At 26.7% G+C, this 22075-nt stretch overlaps 3 protein-coding genes across 3 annotated transcripts; 1 reads left to right on the top strand and 2 right to left on the bottom strand.

Annotated features, from left to right (window-relative positions):
- Positions 1–900: 900 nt before the first annotated feature.
- On the bottom strand, positions 901–2554 carry LOC124931500 (arogenate dehydratase 3-like). The gene has a single exon (XM_047471978.1). It carries the CDS (start codon positions 2430–2432, stop codon positions 1158–1160), a length of 1275 nt encoding a protein of 424 aa, XP_047327934.1. The 5' UTR covers positions 2433–2554; the 3' UTR covers positions 901–1157.
- An 11748-nt stretch (positions 2555–14302) lies between these two features.
- Positions 14303–15642, top strand: LOC124932037. The gene is made up of 2 exons (XM_047472638.1): positions 14303–15409; positions 15537–15642. Exons 1-2 carry the CDS (start codon positions 14462–14464, stop codon positions 15561–15563), a joined length of 975 nt encoding a protein of 324 aa, XP_047328594.1. The 5' UTR covers positions 14303–14461; the 3' UTR covers positions 15564–15642.
- Positions 15643–21158: 5516 nt separating this feature from the next.
- On the bottom strand, positions 21159–21599 carry LOC124929822. The gene has a single exon (XM_047470209.1). It carries the CDS (start codon positions 21597–21599, stop codon positions 21159–21161), a length of 441 nt encoding a protein of 146 aa, XP_047326165.1.
- Positions 21600–22075: the final 476 nt, after the last annotated feature.

Below are 22075 nucleotides of genomic sequence, written 5' to 3'. Positions count from 1 at the left end.
CATATATTGTATTATTTGTAAATTGTTTTTGTATATGTAACTAAAATAACCAATTCAAAATTGATTTTTAAATCATTCAACCGAACTCAAATGATTCTATTTGCAAATTTAATGATGCTCAAATAGCTTAACCGGTCATATTTAAAATTAAATTTTTTATAAAATTTAATTATGAGAGTTATATTTAAAATCTCTTTTATAATAATTAAGTTTATTAAAATACAATATAATTTTATACAATTTGAGAGTGTTTTCATAAGCTAAATTTGTTCCAATATAGTTTTTCAATGTCACTAATTTAATTATTTAATTTCAACTAATTAAAAGTTTTGACTACCAATTTTTAAAATTAAATAGTTCGGTAGTTAAATTAGTGATATTAATATTTTATTTATTTATAAATATCATGTAAATAATAAGTTAATGTCATATGAAATTGTTAAGTAAAAATATATCCTTAACAAAAACGCCCGAAAATTGAGCTACCCTAAGGAAAAAAAAAATCTTATTATTTTAGTTCGTAATAATTTAATAAAACTATCATAATTAATTGGTTAAATTTAGGGATTAAACTTTGTTAGTGACTTTTGGGTGCCCCTTAAGAGAGGTGTTAAGGCCGTATTAAACCCCCAAATTGTAAGGTTTAGAAAGAAGAGCCCTTGAAAATTTCCGACTAATAAATCTAGACGTGTATCTCAATATATAAACATTGTAAAGTTTGAAAGAAATAAAGATAAATTGTGAAAGAGTTTTATTTATGAATGAAGAAAATGATAACACTAAATGGTTCAATAACTGATAATGATATTCACAATCAGATTTTGAAGTATTTGCAAAATCACAATCGTCACTTCAATCTTCAATCGATTGATGATTATACGATGTGCATCACAAACACAATCATGAATATAATATATATAGAAGAAAAATAAAGGCCACAACTTTTGCAGGCCTTCCAAGAACAACTACATAATATTTACGCCCCCAATTCTTCTTCTTCTTCCTCAAAGTACAACCAACAATCAAACCCACAAACCAACAATTGATATCTTTCCTGGCCCCCATTTACTAATCTGCATCAACCATTAATCAAGAATCCTGTGAACCCAAAATTATCAAATCCAATTTCTTTACAGTGATTCGATTCTGCTAATTAATCAATCCTCCCGTGAAGGGCTCCAAGGGGTCATGTCCATAGGATAACTCCCAAGAACTCTCAAGAACGATGTGAATTCCTGAACCTCTGCAAGTGCGTTCTGTGCACGAACATCCGCCATTGATGCTTCAAAATCCACATAGAACAGGTATTCAAAATGCTTAGCCGTCCCAACATTGGCATCATCCACCAGCCGGATTGGACGGTTCCTATGAGGCCGGCTCTCAATTTTCGTCAAGTTTATGTTACGAAATGCAAAAGCTGATAAAACCTTGAACAGAACAGACGTTCCCTTGTTATCATGAGCAAACACTATACTTGTCTTGAACGGACGATCAGTTCTCGGAATTATCGGCTCCCTAGCCAACATCACGAATCGAGTCACATTCCCTAAATCATCCTGAATCCCATCTGCTAGAATGCTCAGACCGTACAGCTCCGCCGCACGGGCAGATGCAATAGCTGCCGTATCGCGAAGTCCATTCGCCGCAACGTATTCCGCCGCGCCGGCGGTATCGTCAACCGCCTCTCGCGCGACAGTGAGACCTAGATCTGTCAAGGTATGCTCGCACTGCGCGAGTGCCTGCGGATGGCTAATAACACGAGTGAGATATTCCTTCCGAACACCAGGAAGAGCTAACAGACAGTGATGAACAGGGAGTTGAACCTCGCCGACGATATGTAACCTATGACGGAGAAGAAGATCATAATTCCTATGAATACTACCTCCAAGCGAATTCTCCACCGGAAGAACAGCTCTATCAGCAATCCAAAGTTCCACCGCTTGAAACGCAACCTCAAACTGATCACAAGGAATCGCCTCACAATTCGGATAAGCTTTCCCTGCAGCCGCCTCACTATACGCGCCAGGAACACCTTGATAAGCAACACGAAGGCTGGATCCGTGCATCGGAGCCGGTGAGAGATCCGTAATCGTGAGCGGCTTCGGGATTTTATCGATCGGAACGAGATCCAACGTCTTATGGCCGTTAACGGCGGCGATACTTCCTTCCGATCCGCCGCCGCTCTTCTCGGTGTCAGGATTTTGTCCAACAACCTTGCTGGCTAGAATGGAACAAGCGCTCTGCCAGTCGGCTCTTCCGGAGCCGATTCCACCGGAGAAATTGGAGCTAGCGGCGGTGGCTTTATCGGAATCGAACCTGTAAACGCATCGAACAGAAGAAACACGATTGTGGCCGATTCGATAGAGAATAGGCGATTTGGCGATGAAGGATTGAAGAGAAATGGTATTGGGAGGCGGCGCTAGAGACTGCATTGTGAATCGTAAGATTTGAATCTACTGGATTTAGGTTTTTAGGGATTTGAAAGATAAACAGCTTGAAGTTCCTTTTTTCTCTCTCTAAGATAGATGAACTTCCAAGCTGAGAGAGAAAGAGGGGTGATTTGGTAATTTATATAGGAGTAAGTAAGGAAGGAAGATGGTGGGCGTTTTTTTTTGAAGAGGCGTGGTCGCGTCAATACTACACCTACCCCCAAACTCTCCCCCTTTCTTTCTCTTTCTACTTTCTTCACATTTGTCTTTTTTTTTTTTTATTTAATTAAATTTATTAACTTTTAATTTAAAAGTTATATTTTAAGAAACGAAAAAGTTTAATGAAATATAGGTTTGATTTTGTTTCTTTTTAAATAACTTAAAACGTATTAATATATTACAACAATAAAATATATATACTAATTTTTTTATTATTATTAATTTTGTAAATATATTACAACAATTTATTGATTGTCTGTTTTTACATATATTACTAAATATTTTTTATAGTTAAACTAGATTGTGTATATATTTGATATTTATATATTTCCTCATTAATGATTTTGTATATATATCTAAGTCAAATTAGCTTGATAGCCATTGGTCATTTTTTTTATCTTGATTTGATTAGATTTTAAGTATGGAATTAAGTGAAAATTTGTTAATAAATTTATTTGATGAGATATTGTTTAAAAAAAAAATTATTACCTAAATTCACTAATTACTAATGATTTTTTTTTTTTATCATAAATAGTCATAATTTTTAACATACTTCTTCACTTTGCAAAATATTATTTTAAGAAAAAATCATTTGTCAAAACTGAAGAACAAGTTATCAACCAAATTTTCATTGTTTATAAAATTTTCAAAAAATTGTATTATTATTCATTTCTTCATTTTAAACTTTTTTTTATCTAATTAAATTATACATATTTTATAAAAAAAAAAAAGTATTTTCAATTTTTTATTTGAACAATTTTCAAAATTGACTATAATTATATATAATTTACAACTAGGGAAAAAATATTAAAGTTAGAAAGGTTTTAACTTACTATAAGAAAAATATTTCATAAAAGATACGAATCTAAGGTATAATATACAATTTTCTTATTACAAATATATTCTAATTTTTAAAATATTTGAATACATATAGGTTTAATAAATAATAATTTTTATTATTTTCGGCTAAACTAAAACTCAGTACAGTTTTTATTATTTTCGGCTAAACTAAAACTCAGTACAGTGTAGCCTCTAAGAGCAAGTGCGCGCATCTGTTATTCTAAACACAACCATCTAAAAAGACCATAAATTAATTAATCTAAACATTAATTCTAAAATTTTGACTCTCCTAGTTTAAATTTAGGATACCAAATACAAATTCTATAATTTTTTAATAATTCTTTCTCTCTCCTCTATCTTCTATAATTTTTTAATAATTCTTTCTCTCTCCTTTCTCCTTTGTCTTCTCTACCATTATTTCTCTTTCCTCTTTCTCTCTTATTATAATAATAAATTTTGGAGGGAATGAATATTTTATAATTTTGTAGGATAGAATTGTAAAATTTAGAGGTAGCTGATGTATTGACCAGTTAAAATTTGAGATGCTAAAGTAGGTTTATATTGTTTTAATGTATTTTAGATACTCAGATTTAGAGTAGTTGAAGAATTTGCTCTAAATAGATACTGGTAATCCTTTTAAAAGATTGAGAATGACTAAGAATTTTTTTGTTGAGTGACATCTCCATAAAAAAATTGGGAGCTTGTACTAATAATATATTATATAAAAGGTATCAAAAAATTTAGATAAACGAAAAAAAGATAGAAAGACAGAGGGAGACAGCGATACTAAAGATACGAAGGCAACCGAAGAAAAACTATTTTCTTCAATTTGGTGAAACCATTATCTTCTCTTTTATCTTTTAGATACCTAGTTTTAGATATTTCTACAATATATCATATATATATACATGTATCATCAAAATCATCTTTGATGATGATGTTGTGGTTGAAAATTTATATAATTTGTTAGATTGTAAACTTTAATTTTAATGAAAGTGTGTAACTCATTATAAATGTTATATATAGCTGATGATTTAAGTAGTATAAGAGTTCCATTATTTTACTCTTATTAAGGATGTTTCATGCTAAAATTTGAATCTTTATATTATGTTACTTGATTGGTTAATTGAATATTGATAAGTTTGTAAACGTGTCACCAAAATAAAAAGAATTATTTTCGCATTATTATTTTGTAGTTTTTTTTTATCAACAAGTGGTATCAGAACATGTTGTAGTCTTTGTACAATGAAGAATAATACAAGTAACTAGAATGATTAATCTTAATGACTTTAGTTGTCATGTGTGGAAAAAGAAGATGAAAGATCTCTTTTATGTCAAATATTATTATTTACATGTATTTGCTACTGAAAATCAAAAAATAAACTAATGAGCAATTGACTTTGAATTATCATCAAATCAAATGTGTGACTATATTAAGTAATGGGTTGATGATAATGTTTTAACCATGCGAGTGGAGAGATAAATTTGAAGAGTCTATACATGGAGTAAACTTGAAGAGTTATATGCTCGGAATACTATAAATAATAAATTGTTTTTAATCAAGCACTTGAAATATCAAGATGGAAAAACCATGTTCAATCACTTAAATACATTTCAGGGATTATAAATCAGTTGACTGTAATGTATATCAAGTTTGATGATGTAGTGCAAGGGTTGTGGCTTCTTGGTACATTGTCGAACTCATGAGAGGCGTTCAAAACATCATTGTCTAGCTCAATCGTCGATGGTATCTATACTATGGATGTGGTAAAGATTAGTATCATCAATGAAGATATGAGAAGAAAATCACAGAATTATCAAATGTCGTGTTAACTAAAGAAAGGTGAAGGAATAAGAGTAGAGGCCTAAATTAAAAATGTCCAAACAAAACGGAGAGGATCTGATGTCTTCTTTGGATTTCCCAAAGACTTCCTATAATGAGAGTGATACATCTATTAGGAATATGGGTGTACTTTCTACAACTAATTAGTTTTTATTCACCAACCAAAACCAACTACTTAGGAAGGAGCATCATCACATTAAAGGTTTTAGATCCACTTTAAGCATTTTGTCCATCAAAAATAATAGACAAACTTAATGTCTTAAAAAACTATTCTAACAAAAATAACTATATTAACTAGGAAATTAATATCACCCTAATGATTTAATGACACGTGGCAAGTGATAAGAAAAATGTGGTACCCAAAAAAGTTTGGTGAGAATAGGACCTCCTTTATTAATCAACATTTAAATAAAACCATTGGCTATACAATTGACACATTTTTTCAAACAAAACCAGAGATAATCTCCCCCATTACAAGAACACTCTCAACACTTATCTATCACTACTTTCTTTTCACATAAATATCTATCACTATTCTCTTTTCACATAAATATCTATGTGTATTTTTATTTTTTCATGTTCAATATCATAATTTGGTGCTATCTTTAAATTTTTTGAACAAAATAATAATAATTAATTGAATTGTTTTATGATTCAACCAAAAGTTTGTAACCCAGATTAGTCGACAATGGAGCCTAATTAATGTTCTTATTGAGGCAAGATTACAATTTACATTTAATATTTCAGATTGGATTTGTATTCTAACACTTTGAAATGAGAAAATTGTAATCAAATTAAACTCTATGAAAGTATTTAAATTGGATAATCAAATAATTTCTACACGCATTATAACTTTTAAGTATTTAAGTTATACGTTTACACTATATATGGCCAACAACCTGACTTTACCACTTGTTTTTTATATATTAAAAAGTTAAACAAATTCTATCAAAAATCATGTTTATTGTGGAAAAATCAAATAATTACATGCTAAAAGACATATAAAAGTATGGAATCCAACCAAAAATAAAACTCAAATTATAAAATCAATGGAGCTGACAACATCTGTGACCTCGTTTGTATTCAAAAGGAACGTGTGTAGGCAATGAATGATTTAATGAGGGGAAGACAAAATTCAATTTTGAAGATTTTTATTATTATTTTTGCTACTCTTATTATCTATCTTATTATAGGAATGTTAATTAGAGTAGTTTTTGATTTTATTATTTTTGTTAAATATTTTCAAAAAAAAATTATTAATATTTTCTCATTAAACCATTTATAGATATTATATAGAAAATTAGCGATATTAAATGTGGGAAATTAAGAGGATTTTTTTTATTGAAAATAATCTTATAGTTCGTTAATTAATTAAGCCGTGTGTTAAATAATTTTCAATATATTTCAAACACGTTTTATTATTTTAGATAAAAGAATTGAACTCTGAAGATTCCCTTAGCTAGGGGTTGATCGGATCTGAAGAAATTGTTGTTATTTATTACATTTGGAGTACAATTAGATCATTATTTATCCCAAGAAAATATTTAATATTCATGTCACATGTCTTATATATATCATGTCAAATGTAAACTTTATTTTTCTTTTTTCAATTTTAATGTTTAGAAAAGTTTCAATTTCAATTTAATTAAATTTGTTAAGAGCTGGAGATTGATGGATCTAATTACTTAGATTCTAGTATCTGGTATTTATGGTATTTAGTTTCTTAGTCCGATTTCAATTTTTTGATTCATACAAATCGGGGCGGATCCAAGTACAAGGCTGTCTGGGCTGCAGCCCGGGTCGTTATTGATGATTTCTCGTCGCTAAAAGGTACTAGTGACAGTAAATTTGGTTTATTTTGTTTGTTTACTTGATATTATTATCAAACTAGTCCAGGTATATTTTAATTTATGGCTCTGTCCTTCATACAAAATAAATTCATTACTCTTTTTTGTTCGAATTAAAAATTTTTTTATCACTGTTTCAATAGTATATATACTTTTAATTCATATAATTTTCACCTCAAAATTCATTAAAGTGCAATAACTTTAACATAATAAACATTAAATAGTTGATTGATGGCATGAACTATTGAGATTAATAATAAAATAAAAAAATCATATTTTAGCGACCTAAAACAATGCTATGGAATAATGACACAATATATATATTTGGTAATTAATTTCTTATGGTACTAACATAGGGTTAGCTATTAGTTACTTTCATAATTCATTTGAGAAGTAGGGTTGAAATTTAATTATAATTGATCCTAGTTACTACTTTCACAATAGTCAAGAGAATGTGCGGAAAGTAGGTGAGATAAGTGGCAAATCCTTATATTTGGATTTTATTCTTTAGTATAATTAATATGTTATATATGTTGAGTACTACATAAGATAAAGATAATAAAGAATTTAAAAATAATATTATTTATGTAGAAAGTAGCATTGGTTTGTATTCGAATTTTAAAAATATTAAAAAAAAAATTAAAAAAAAAACATGTAAAATTCCTAATTAAGATTTGTGAAGTAAATATAGGTGAATAAAAAGTAGGTGAGATGGGAAAAGGTGGCCGCCCCAACTACTACCCGTCTCCTTGGTCGTGTCATGCATGCACCCACAACCACACCAATAATAATAATAATAATAATAATAAGTGTAATTCAAATTAACAAATTAACCAGGTCATGATTTAAGGAAGCAACATTTGAACTACAAAAAATTATTCTGTTTATATATATATATATATATATATATATATATATAATCTCAATACTACCCAAAAAAAAATTTATTATATATATAATTTTAAATTATTATTTTATCATAGGTTATATTAATACATTATAAGTTTTTTTTTAAATCAACAACAATATATAAAGATTATTTATAAATAATAGAAAAGTACATATACAAGAAACATGAGCAAGACTTAATTATCTTACTTACCGCTGCACATGATATCAATATATCTCTCTCTCAGATATGCACTTGTTCCCACCTGTCTTCTTACTTCACCAACTATTCAACCTGTTTTAATTTACAAGATATTTTTATCTATTTATGTATTATTATGAATGATCAAATGTTTAATATGATTTTTTTTATATATATAGATAAGAACAAAAAACAGCTTTTTAAATGGGCCAATATTGCCTAAGTTATATAATAATTTGACTTGATTGATCTCTATAATGTGGTAGTAGTGTATTCTTTCAAGTTTTGGCCACAAATTTATGATTGCGTTGGAATTGGGCAACAATAATAGTTTGGTTTATAATTTGTCTGCCCGGCTGTCATCACTTTCTGAATTCAGATTAATTGAATTATGTGACAGTGTTTGATCTCTTTATCTTTAATGCTTTTAATATTTGACCATCAACTGCCCACGTATATCTATATTCATAACATATTTGCATAGTTTAGGTAAACCCGCGGCAACTATATATGAATTTACTCGGTAATTGTTGTATCGTCGTATCTGTGAAGCGAACTAACCGATGGTCTGTACCCACATCTTTCATCAAATTTAAATGAAAAAGAAAATAGTATTAATAAAATTTTATTTTATGCCTCTTAAGGAGTCAATTAATCAGCTATTTTATAAGTTTTAATATTATTATATAACTCAAGTTTCTTTTAAAATACAAAAACAAATAACAATAAAGTCATATACTGAGTTTACCTAATAAATATATATATATTAAAAAGAAATTATAAATAATTCGGGGTTGATTAATAAAACGAGTCAATTAACTTATATTTTGATTTAATTTGTATGAATATTAAAATAAAACAAATTTAATAAATTTTCGAGTAAAACTTTGTGTACCATTTTACGGGACCTTTTTGAATATTTCTTGGCCCAAGTCAAAGAAGGGATTTGAGCCCAATTCTGGGAACACACAATTTGGTTGATGATCTAGTCCTCCTATATATTCATGAATAATACAATATCTTTTATAAATTTTTAAAATCATGAACACACAAATAATTTTAGAATGATTTTTTTTTTTATGAAATAACTTCTTTTTAGAGTGTGATTTTTTTGACAAAATAAAAATTTGAGTTTTCAAGAAAGACTTTATATGTACATGGTTAATTAAATAACTTATTAATATTAGATTCATGTTGAATTGGTTAATTATGTATCATTATATTTGCTGTAAAGGACATCTCACAGTTGTTTGAAAATTTCAATATAACAATGTTACCGGCCCACAATCTCATTTTAGAAGATTTGTGATCCTTTTTTTTTATTTCATTCACTTATTTATTTTCCCAGCTACGTATTTTAAAATAAAAATTAACCACTATTTTTTTATCATTATATATAATGTATTGCTATATTTAATAATAATAACAAAAACTCAAACCCAAATATATTGTGACACCATAATATCATTTTTATATTATAAAATATATATATATTTTATAGAAGTTAATTATGGACATAACATTGCACATGACATTATGATTATTAGATGTGATGTCTTATCATGCATTTTGCTCTTTATTTATACCCAGAAAAAAAAAAGCATTATCTTTTTGTTGTTATTTGCGGATATTAATCACAACTCCTCCATATAATTAATTCCTGCATCAATAAATTTATATAAAAAATAAGTTCATGGATATATTATTTATATATGAACAGAATGAGCAAATAAAATAGTACCTGATCAATCATACAAGGAATAATTAAAAGAAAACAGTATATAATTTTCTCCATTGGCATTATTTATATAATTAATAATATCTGCTAGCTAGAGTTTTTTTTTTTGTCAAACTATAACAACAAAATTCACAATAATCTTCCAATAAAGGCATAAGTGCGTGCAAGCTAGACTTTGACAAGGAAATAACATTTTTTTTATATTATTTAATATATATGAAATAAAATGCATCATGGTGCAGCATGAATAATATTGTATAATTTGGAATGACAGGAAAGGGAAGACCCGATCAATGTCACCTTGTCCACAATTTCAGTTCACCGCCTAATTATCTCTTATATAATATTATTACTTTAAATTTATTTATTTAATGGAATGCCAACTAATAAATGGACCAAAATGATCCATATATAATAATATATATTAATTCTCTTAATTCCTTTCATATTACAAATTCAAAAGACCAATTATAATTTAACTTCACCCGTGCTAGAAATTAAAACAAACATGTTTGTTCAATATCCAGAAAAAAAATAAGTTAACATCATTATTGGTAATCATTAAATTAGAACTAAGTGATCTCATTTTATTTTTTAATTTAAAATTAAGAATTAAATTTGGAATTAAAATTCTCAATTCGACTCTTTTAATTTGTAATTATTATTTTAATATTTATATTTCCTATGTTTTCTTAACAAAATATCATATTATTTTATTATTTATAAAATATTAACGTTTTTTAACTAATCAGTTTCTTTTATAATCTAGGATGTTAATATATATATATATATATATATATATATATATATATATATATATATATATATATATATATATATATATATATATATATATATATATATTATAGCTTAGAAAGTTAATCAGTCCGAATATATTTTGTTTTTAAAATTTTGGAAGTTAATACGTGGAACAAATATTTTATTTATTTCTTAATGATAATTGAATCCTTGACACTTTAAATATCCTAAAAGCTTATGTTAAAGTAATATTTTAACAATATATATTAAAATTATTTTTATTATATTTTTTTTTCAAACATAAAAAATGAAATTAAATTATAAATATATAGTTTTTTAAACATACATATTGAATTATAATTCTAATACCAATTTCAATTCTAATTTCACTTAATTTAAACAGTCCTAAAATAATTTGTATTTAGTCTTATGCATTATATATAACATTAGATTACAATTTGATAGTGTTATTGGTAAAAAAAGAAATTAGTCATTATAATAAAATCTTTTCAACCCAACAATTTAATAAGAATTAAACTCCTAACATTTTATAAAACATATATTTGATGACTTGAGTTAACATCTCATAAAATAATATAGTTGAGCATAATTATATGATTTTGACATTAATTATTATATATATTTTAGAATATGGGTATTTGATTTAAAAATAGTTGATCTAGTTAACAACATTATTAACAATGGTTAGGGTTGTACACTTTGTACTTGTAATCTTAATATAAAAAGAGAAAGAGGGGCCTTAAAAAAAATGATAAATAGTTTTGACTTTATATGTACCCATAGAAAGGAATGCAGAATTGGAACTCATGAATTAATTAAAGTAGAAGAAATATAAATTTAACAGCTAGCTAGAACAAGAAGTGTGACCAATAATAAACTGAACAGGTGACTGACCCATAAAAGAGGTACCATAAGTAATTAATAATTGTTTCCAACTTACAACTTGTATTAAATAATAGGCTTCAAAAGTTGTAGTTAGTTTTTCCCAGTTGGTCAGTTTTCCCCATTTTGCTTTCCTTTGCTTTATATTAACCAAGGAATCTTCTTCTATGAATTTGAATTTTACTTCTTTTTTTAAGTAAGAAAAACTTTTTTAAATTATAATAAACACTTTGAATATTTAAAATTTTGAATTTAGTCTAATAACTCTAGATCTTCCATCAATTTAATAAGTAGAAGTGACAATGAGGTGGTTCGAGACAGAAAATGTATTTATCATTCTAGTCTCATTTTTACATTGAGGATATTTTTTACTACCATTCCTGCACCGTTCAATTTTGAGGAATCCCCGCGGGAACCGTTTATACCCTATTTTATAATGTATATTGTAATATATTGAAAATTTTATATTATTATAAAAAAAAAAAATTTAAAACTCTTATAAAATATAATGAATAAATAAATATATTGATAATTTTATATATTTAATTATATTTATAGTGTTCGAGACAGAATCGAGTGAGATCGGGACGGTGACACAAATATCATCACCGCCCCATCTCTAATCAATTACCGATCAAACTAGGAAAAACCCGACCCACACGGATAATTTGATTTGAATACCACGGGGATGTTTCAAATTATCGACCATACTAATAAGTGAGGATAATTTATGTTCTCTCCTACTGATTATTGTATGTAAAAGTTAATTGGAGATAATATTGATTTTATTTTATTTTCTTGTGGCACACCATGCATTTAGTCACTTTCATGATCATTTCATTTTCACCACCAACCCTCCTATCCATATATTTTAACGGTGGAAGATCGGACTATAATTGAGAATATTGTGACATTTAACTTCTAAAACTTAAAAAAATATAGTTTTGTTTCTATTTTTGAAACATTTTGCTTAATTTATAAAATCTTATTACTAATAAATTAACATTTAAGACATGATTGTAAACTAATTTTAGGTTGAATCAAACAAGAAAAGTAAACAGATTTTGCATATATTGAATTGTTTGGTTTGAAGCGGACATTAATATTGAAAAAATGTAACTTTAAAAAAAAAAAATATATATATATATATATATATATATATATATATATATATATATATATATAAAACTTCAATTCAATATAGTACCATAGTTTTGAACTATGAATATTTTAATATTTAATTATCTAAAGTCTAAACTATTACTTGTTATATATTAATGGAAAAGAACAAATCAATATAAATAAATGAAAATATGTGGGATATCTATTTCCATTTTTTTAATTCATTAGACTCTTCAATAAACTATTAGAACCTTGTCTAATTTTATTTAATACTAATATAATTGAATTATTTATTTGGATACATATTGTGTTGAAAAAATTGTTTTGAACCATGTCACTCATATAATTTTGGTATTGTGATTTTTTTTAACTATCTTTACTTTTAATGATATTTTTCTTTGTAAAAAAAATCACTTGACATTCCTATATATATATATTAGCATTACTGTCCTTTTAAGTTTTTTAAAATTTACACCATAAAGAGAGACGATGAAAAAGATGCATGGGTAAAATTTAGATAAAAAACATAATATGATGTTTTTCTTCTTATAATTAATCAGAAAAATCTCTTTTTAAATTTTTTTGAAAAGTTACGTAGGAATTGGGATTATTTACTATTCTTGCTTTATTTTACTTTTGGAGAATTTTTTTATCATATTTCTGATATTTTTTTTTGTTTTTATAATTTCTCGGAAATACCTTTATACCATATTTTTTTAAAAAATAAAATGAAATTTTATTTGATAAAATTATATAATTTTTTTTAATATTTGATATTGTAATATATTAATAACTTATATTAATCTAAATAACTAAATTTAAAACTCTTAAAAAATATATAAAATAAATAAATATATTAGTGATGTTATATATTTAATTGTGTTTTTATTGTTTGTGTCAGAATAATGTAAGATCGGAGGACACAAATACCATTGCCACCCATTCTCGATCAACTACCTGTTATACTAAGAAAAAATTGCCCCTACCAAGACAATTCAGATAAAAAAATGTGGGACTGAATATAAATGTCATCCTACATTGTGATCATGAATATATAAATATTTTGTGAGTTTATATAATATTTAATATTTTAGTATATCCTCCCACAGTTAATATTTGATTTTTTTAGAAAATATTTTTTTTACACTTCGAATTATCTTATTTAGTTGAATTTAGATAAAAACAATTCAATACTCTCTATATATTTTAAAAAAAAACTTATTTATTTATTTTGTTTTATAAGATTCTTAAATATATATATATATATATATATATATATATATATATATATATATATATATATATATATATATATATATATATATATATATATATATATCAGATGAGATAAATTTTGAAACCTGTATCAATCAATTTATCAATTAAATACTATATCTTTAAATTAAAATAAAACTTTTCAAATGGGCCCAAATTGATATTATTATTTTAGTCCCAATATCTCAGATGAACTGTCAATAAAGATTAAAGAAGAAAAACTTGGTTCCTCCTCTGACCCCCATTTGTTCCATTCTCTTCTGCAACATCATCCATGCGTAACTTGAAGAGAGAAAAAAACATTGAATCTCATTTCATTTCATTTTCAAATTATCCCAATTTGAATCTCATAACTATAATCGAAATTCTTGTTTGAGTATAGAGAAGAAAGAAGAAATGAGAGATATGGGTTCTTGTTTTGGTGAATACGCAATACAAGTATCAGAGGCATCATGTTCAAGCTACTCCGGCAGCCTTCAATCATCATTATCATCATCATGCCTCTCTTCAAATCCAAATACAATCCCATCCGTCCAAAATGAAGTCACCTGCGTCTACAGAATCATTCCGTCCACACAAAACAAGCATTTCACGATCACAGCCACATGGACCAAAACCAGCATCCCACCTCATCATCAAGGTCTCTCCTTGACCTTCTCTTCCGATCATTCAAACACCTCATCCTTCAAGTTCAACACAATTTCAAGACTACTCAACAAGAACAAAAAGAAGAAGAAAGGAAACAGATCTTTCCAATTCGACAATTCCCAGATCAACGTCCTCTGGGATTTCACCTCTGCCAAATACGACAACAACAACCTAGGACCCGAACCCATCAAAGGATTCTACGTTTTAATCATCGTAGACTCCGAATTGGGTTTGAGTCTTGGAGACATGTCGACAGAGGAATTATTAGCTACGAGTAGTAAGATGATGATGAAGAACAACAACATGGTAGCTGCTAAATGTTCTTTGATTTCGAGAAGAGAGAGTTTTACAGGGAAATCTGTTTGTGTAAGAAAGGCACAATTCAGGGAGAATGGAAGTATGCACGAAGTTTGGATAAGATTTAGTAGAGAAAAAGAAGGTTTGAAGAGTCCAATGTTGGTAGTTTCGATTGATAGGAAGAATATGATAAGGGTGAAGAGTCTGCAATGGAATTTCAGGGGAAATCAGACTATATTTGTCGATGGTTTGTTAGTTGATTTGATGTGGGATGTTCATGGATGGTTTTTTGATTCGGATAATGCAGGTCGTGGGATTTTCATGTTTAGAACCAGAAGTGGCCTTCACAGTAGGCTATGGATGATGGAACAACAAGAAGAAGAAGAACAGAAAGACAAGGTTCATCATGAATTCTCGTTTGTGATCTATGCTGGCAACAAACAATAGATAGATCATGTTCATTAATTGTTATTGAATTCTGCTTCATAATTCATTTGTTTGATTATTTGATGAGAAACTTTAATAGATGATGACGATGATGTTCAAGGAATGATGAACCAGAGATGACAGACAGCATGATCTATTAAGGATTTATTTATTATTATTATTATTATTTTAAAAGGAACTTCTCACATTCATTCTTAATTGTTGTTTTTTATATTTATGTGACAATATTCAAATGGGGGAGGGGGATGAATGAAAGTAGAGATAGAAGATGGAGGACCACATTGATAATTATTGTCAGTTAGTTGTCTATTGTTTGGACATGTAATATATATAGCATCTAGCTGTATTTGGCCTGACAAGTAACTATGGCAGAGTTTTATGTCCTTTTACTTTTTAGGTTGTAGGGACTCATTGTTTTTGCCTTATTAAATTCACAAATTTATTTAAATAAATTTGGTGGATTATAAAAAAAAATAGTTATTTTTATGAAAATTTAATATAATATGCAAAAAAAAATTTATAAAAAAAAATTAAAAATATTTTAGTGGATAATTTGATTGTTATAATTAATAAAAGTATAAGTAAAAAAATGATAAAATATTTAAAAATTACATGTTTAATGGACATAATCGGAACATATATATTGTCAAAATAATTATTGGGGTTAATTTTGAGAGAGTAATTAAAATATATATTTATAAAAAATATAAGGTACTGTAGTATGGTGGTTAATTAACTGTGTATCTTAATTAAATAACTATAGCAAAAATAGTTCTTAATAGATAAAAATTAAGAATTCAATTTTCATTTAAAATGTTTTAAATTAAAATAAAGTTATTATTATTGAGTTTTATGTTAGATTTTTATATTAAAAACTAATAATAATAAATTGAGTAATATAATTATTAAGAGAGTAGATTAAGCAAGGTTGGATTATATATAATTAAAAAAAAACGAATTTAACAATTATTTATAATTCTTTTTATAAAAAGAAAATATTAATAAACTAAAAAGATGAGCTCATATAAATTTTAAAAAAATGAGAAATATAACATTAAATCAATTATAAATCATGATTCAAAATAATATCATGAATATAACCATTATAGTTTAGTTCATTAACATAAGTAAATTAAAAAAAAATGCATATTAAAGATTTAAATATACATATATTTTTAACATATATATTATATTCTCAGCCACAATGAAATAGTAGGGTTACAAACATTTTGCATGCTATAAAATTAAAAAAAAAAATTATATCATTATCAGGTTTGATTTCTACTCATTGTGTTATTCTTTTAAATTCAATTAAAAGAAAAAAAAATTGGTTTGAAAACTCTGCTTCACCATAATGCCTTAATAAAAAATGGTATGTTAGTGTGTAAAATGATGTATTTTTTAAAATTTGTTTGGTGTAGAAGAAAGGAAATTGGACTAAATAGCCTTAAAGATCCGGCTATTTGACTTTTTTATCTTCTTATAAAAAAATTATATTTTCTTTGACGAAATTGTCTCTATCGTGAGACGTCCTTAATCGCGAGACGCAATCGGCATTCGCGAGACGTTTTTTTTTTTATTTTCAAAAAAAAAAAATCATCTCGCGAATACCGGGTGCGTCTTGCGAATGCCGATGGTGACTTGTAACGGGGCATTTTTGTAAAAAAAAAAATAAATTTAAAGTGTCACTAGCAGGTTTTTTTTTTTTTTTTTTTTTAAACGCTGATACTTTTTATAATTAAGGGTATCTTCCTTCCTTCTCGTCGTCTCATCAAATTTTGTCTAGAATACATGTTTTGAATAGGCTAAATGAGGAAGTAATTTAAATTGAAGAAAAGAGGCCATTTGAGACCATTTTGGGCCAGACAATATAATAATAACACGATATACGGCCCATCACAACAGGCTTATTCAAGGGAAAGTCCAGTCTGTGGAAGAAATATATTTGTTATTTAACTTATTTCGGTATAAATATAACATTAATTCATAACGAGAAATTCAAAATTCAAAATAAATAAATAAATAAATATTTCATAGAGAAACAATTAGTTATTTGGTGTGTTTTCTGTTAATATTTTAAATTTAAATGTAATTGTCAAAACATAAAAGTTAGGATACAATTAGTTTATAAAATTATGTGATATGGACTAATTGCAATAAATAAACATTAATTAGAGCGTTAACAATTCATATAACTAAATAAGTTCAAAAGTAATTTTCTTCAACCCATTAATTAGCTTTTTCTCTTATTTATTTTTTTAATTTTCGTGTTTTTAACCACACAGACAGGAGTTGTAATAGTTTAAGACTAAAACAATTAAAAAAATAGAATATACATAAATAAAATATTTTCAACCAACCACTCTTTTTATCATCTTATTTAATATTTTTCAAATACAAAATTACAAGTTAAAGTTATAATGTAGAAATTAAGTTTTCTCAACATATATATAATACGTTTTAATCATTTGATACTAAGGACCAGGGTCGTCTTAAATAGATTTATTTGGTTTATTTTAATTAAAGTGATAGAAAAACCTGTATGAAATATGGATAAATTTATTTAGGTAAAATGAATTTTAGGACATTTAAGTCTTTACTGTTGTTAAAAATTACGGAGTGTGCCACTGGGTAATAGGATTTATTAATTTAAAATTCAAAAAAATTGGTAAAGGTAAAATGGTATTTTAAGTAGAAGAATAAAGTGATGGAAAAGATTAAAGTGATGGAAAGTATGAGAGATAAAAAACCAATTTTACAATGAATAAATAATTATTAAAGCGTTAACAATTCACACCACTAGAGACTAATAGAGTTTTAAAGTGATTAATTATCTTCTAACCCACTAAGAGTGTGTATCTTTTCATTATTATAAATGGCAAATGGGTGCATTTGAAAAGTATTTCTTTTGTGTTGGATCTTTCTTTGGGTTTGAATTTTGAAAGTGACTTAGATAACAAAAGATAATTTAAGAACATTAATTTAATTTATGAGAGAATAGTTATAAATAATATTTCTTATATGAATTAATTAAGTTGTAAATATCTTTCTTATGCATACTTTTGTTCTAAATTGCTCTTTTACATTATTTTATTTTATTTTATATATATTTATTTATTTTTGTTTGAAATTACTATTTATACACTTATTTTTGTTTAAATTTATACTTTAAATATTTAAAATATTATAAATTATTAATATGTGTTGAAAATATGTACAATTTTTTTTTATGAGATGGGTATTCATTTTTTATTTTTCTAAGTCCTACTATTGGCAAAACTTTTAACTTCGCTCTTTGAGATGAATTCTTCTATTCAATTTTTAAACGACATATCTACCATGTTTTATTTTCAGATAACGACATTAATGTTGCAGACTAAGACGATAATAAGATTATTATTCATTTGTCTCTTCCATATTTAAATATTGCGTGTTTGTGTTATGCTCCCAAAATAATCTCTAAACAATAAAGAATATTGATGTTGAAAAAGAGAAAAATATTTATGTCCGTTCCGCTACGAAGAGGAAGGTTTGGATCTTTCAATCTTATGTTGTGAGATAATCATATAGTTAAAATTTAAATACAAAACCCGTAATATGTTTGAATCAATCGACTAGATATGACTGCAATTATCGTTTTTAGTAAGAATGAATATAACATTTTATTTTAATATGAAATGAGTTTATTAGTTAAAATAAACTAATCCAAATTTGAAGAAAACGCCCTAATTTTAGGCGATCAATATTTTAAATTACTTATCAAAATGGTTCAAATTTCGACCCTAAAATAATAATTATTTGGAGTTAGTTTTTTTTTTTATTTTTTATTTGAATGAGCATAACTATTTCAAACAAAATAAATGTACAATGAACAATTTAAAATAAAATAAAATAAATATACAAAAGACCAATTAAAAAAAACTTAATTAAATATGAATGAGGCATTATGTATATTGCCCTTATTTTATCTAATATTTCAGACTTAGAACAAGCTTTTAACACATGAGTACCATTTAATTATAAGAGATATTTTAAAATGTGTCTAATCATCAATTTAATTGGTCACCTATAGTGGGACTCCCAAATTCAGTTTGAAACCGACCACTGTGTTACTATTATTTTAGGCGTGAACTACAACTGATAGTTTGTTTTCCTTATGATCAATTATAAATGTTCACATTGCCATATCTGTAACAATATTGGACAGTATCTTACTCATTTTTCTCAATGTGCATGCACACTCAAATAAGTGAATTAATTCAATTTTTACTAATATAATGACTAATGATCTTTTTTAAATATATATATATATATATATATATATATATATCAACTTGTTTTTTTTATATATTTTTGATTAATAATTTTTTTTTTGTCTTAATTATTATTATATTAGTATTTTTTACATGAGTTTGTTTAATTAGTTTAAAATATATCAAATATATATGAATATATTATTGAATCTATAGAGTCAGATATTCAAATAATTATATATATATATATATATGACCAGTTATAGAGTCTTGATTGAATATAATTTAATGTAGTATGACCAAATTTAAATTTATAAAAAAGACATGATGAAATATAACTTTAGAAATTATTGATATTTTAAAATTTTAGCTTAATTTCTAATTAAATGGGTTATATAAGTAGATTATCTCAAATTAAAATATATATTTTGAAAGGTGAGTTATCATAACCTGAATAGTTTTAACTAATTAAGATTTTGTTTTACATGGATTCATAGTTAGTTCTCAAAATTTTATAAGAAAAAGAATATTACGACGTAAGAGCGAAAAGATTGTTTCAATAAAAAAAAGTCGTACCAGTAAACAGATAGTGGATATTCGTTATGTGTAACGACTCTAAGGAAAGTCGTTACTGATACCATAATTTTCTCTTTTAAAACAAGGTTCCTGTAACGAATATAAGAAAAGTCGTTACAAAAACTGCATTATGACTTTTCCAAACAAGAAAATCTGAAAGGACTTTTCAAAAAGTCAGTTATTAATATCAATAAAAGCTCTTTGAAAAGATTTGATAGATTACCTCGGTTTTCAAATATTCGTTACTGATATTCCTAATCTATCATTGCTCAGATTAGTCTTTCTTACTTGATCTCACAAGTTCTTTATTAGATTATTGGATAATAGGTTAAATTATTGGATTCTATATATATGTTAGATTATTAAATTATTTGTATGTAAGATAAGTTAGATTATTTGTAGGTTAAATATGTTAAATTATTTGAAAAGAAAAAGTGATGTTATTATTTGGTGCTATATACTGAATAAGAGAATGTGTTATATTTGAGAATTGTGATTTATTTAGTTATTGGTCTAGGTATATGCATAATTTAAAAATGATATATGATTGAGTTAAGATATTTTCACTCACTTTAACTAAAATCGAAATCAAATCCTGGTTATTAACTTGTATCAATTGATGTAAAACATATAAAAATACATTTCCAATAGACACATGTATACAACAATTCAACACAAATATATATATAGTAATGAAGGAGAACTAAGCATCACAATTCACCGTGTCTCATCTTAAAACGCTTTCAGATAAAATAAAATCTGTGTCTACATATTCATCATGATCTAAAACAACAACGATTTTTATCATATGGTCTAAAACAACGATTTTTATCGGCTAATCTTTAAATCTGGACTCTAAATATATATGTAGTTTAGTGGCCCCATAAAGTGAAATCCAAGGGAGTACTATCATCATCATCATATTGATCCCAATGATTATATGTAAACCCTCTGGTCATGGATGGAGGTGTGAGAAGCATTCCCTCCGCCATACTATCCAGTAAGATGGGCATATTAAATAGCTCCTCCTCATCCACCATTAATAACTCATTCTCATCACGATTGATATCATTACATGATTTACCGGTCACCTGTTTGTCTACTTCCATTATTTCTCCCTTGTTAAGCCGATTCTCGACCTCTAGAGGAAGCCCCCTACAGGGTTCGGAGAAGGACGCCATCTCCAAGTCGACAGAGCTGGCCGGGAAACACGTTCTTGACTGTGGCTCACGTAGCTCTGGCCATTTGCTGTCATTCTTAACTTGGCACTTATTTGTTCTAGACTTGCATGAACTATTAGGGTTTGTGTTCATGGCGGACGTATAATTATTCATTCTGAAGTTAATTTTGGGAAGAGAGAGATCGGATATTTTAAAATTGCGGGGAGCAAGAGAGATATTTAATTTATCCTCGGTTTAATTAGCGCACGTGATCATATGCTGAAAAAACGTGTGGGGAAAACATATAATAATGCACGTGTGATTTAGTCTGCAATATATAATAATATTATTATATATACACATGTGAAAGATAAATTTCTTAATTTGCAGTAACAACAATAATATATCCACGTGGGAAACACTTTGTTTGGACCCGAAAAGATTAATAATATCAACATATAAGACAAATAAATATTCATTTTTTTTTTATCCATTTCACACATTCGGACACTACATTACATAGTTATAGCTAGTTTCATTAATTGAGTTCACAAAACAGTCCAAAATTAAAGTCATAAAAACAAATAAAAATAAATGTGATGAGATTGAAACTATAGCATGGAAATTAA

Source organism: Impatiens glandulifera, chromosome 3 (assembly GCF_907164915.1).
Source record: "Impatiens glandulifera chromosome 3, dImpGla2.1, whole genome shotgun sequence".
Classification (NCBI taxonomy): Eukaryota; Viridiplantae; Streptophyta; class Magnoliopsida; order Ericales; family Balsaminaceae; genus Impatiens; species Impatiens glandulifera.
This window is presented reverse-complemented; position numbering and strand designations above follow the sequence as displayed.

What these genes read in the sequence shown, in the direction of transcription:
- LOC124931500 (XM_047471978.1), bottom strand. Translation starts at nt 2,432, where the DNA reads ATGCAGTCTCTAGCGCCGCCTCCCAATACCATTTCTCTTCAATCCTTC.
- LOC124932037 (XM_047472638.1), top strand. Translation starts at nt 14,462, where the DNA reads ATGAGAGATATGGGTTCTTGTTTTGGTGAATACGCAATACAAGTATCA. An exon ending in AAGAAGAACAGAAAGACAAG is followed by an intron (nt 15,410 to 15,536) that starts GTTCATCATGAA and finishes AAACTTTAATAG; the next exon opens with ATGATGACGATGATGTTCAA.
- LOC124929822 (XM_047470209.1), bottom strand. Translation starts at nt 21,599, where the DNA reads ATGAACACAAACCCTAATAGTTCATGCAAGTCTAGAACAAATAAGTGC.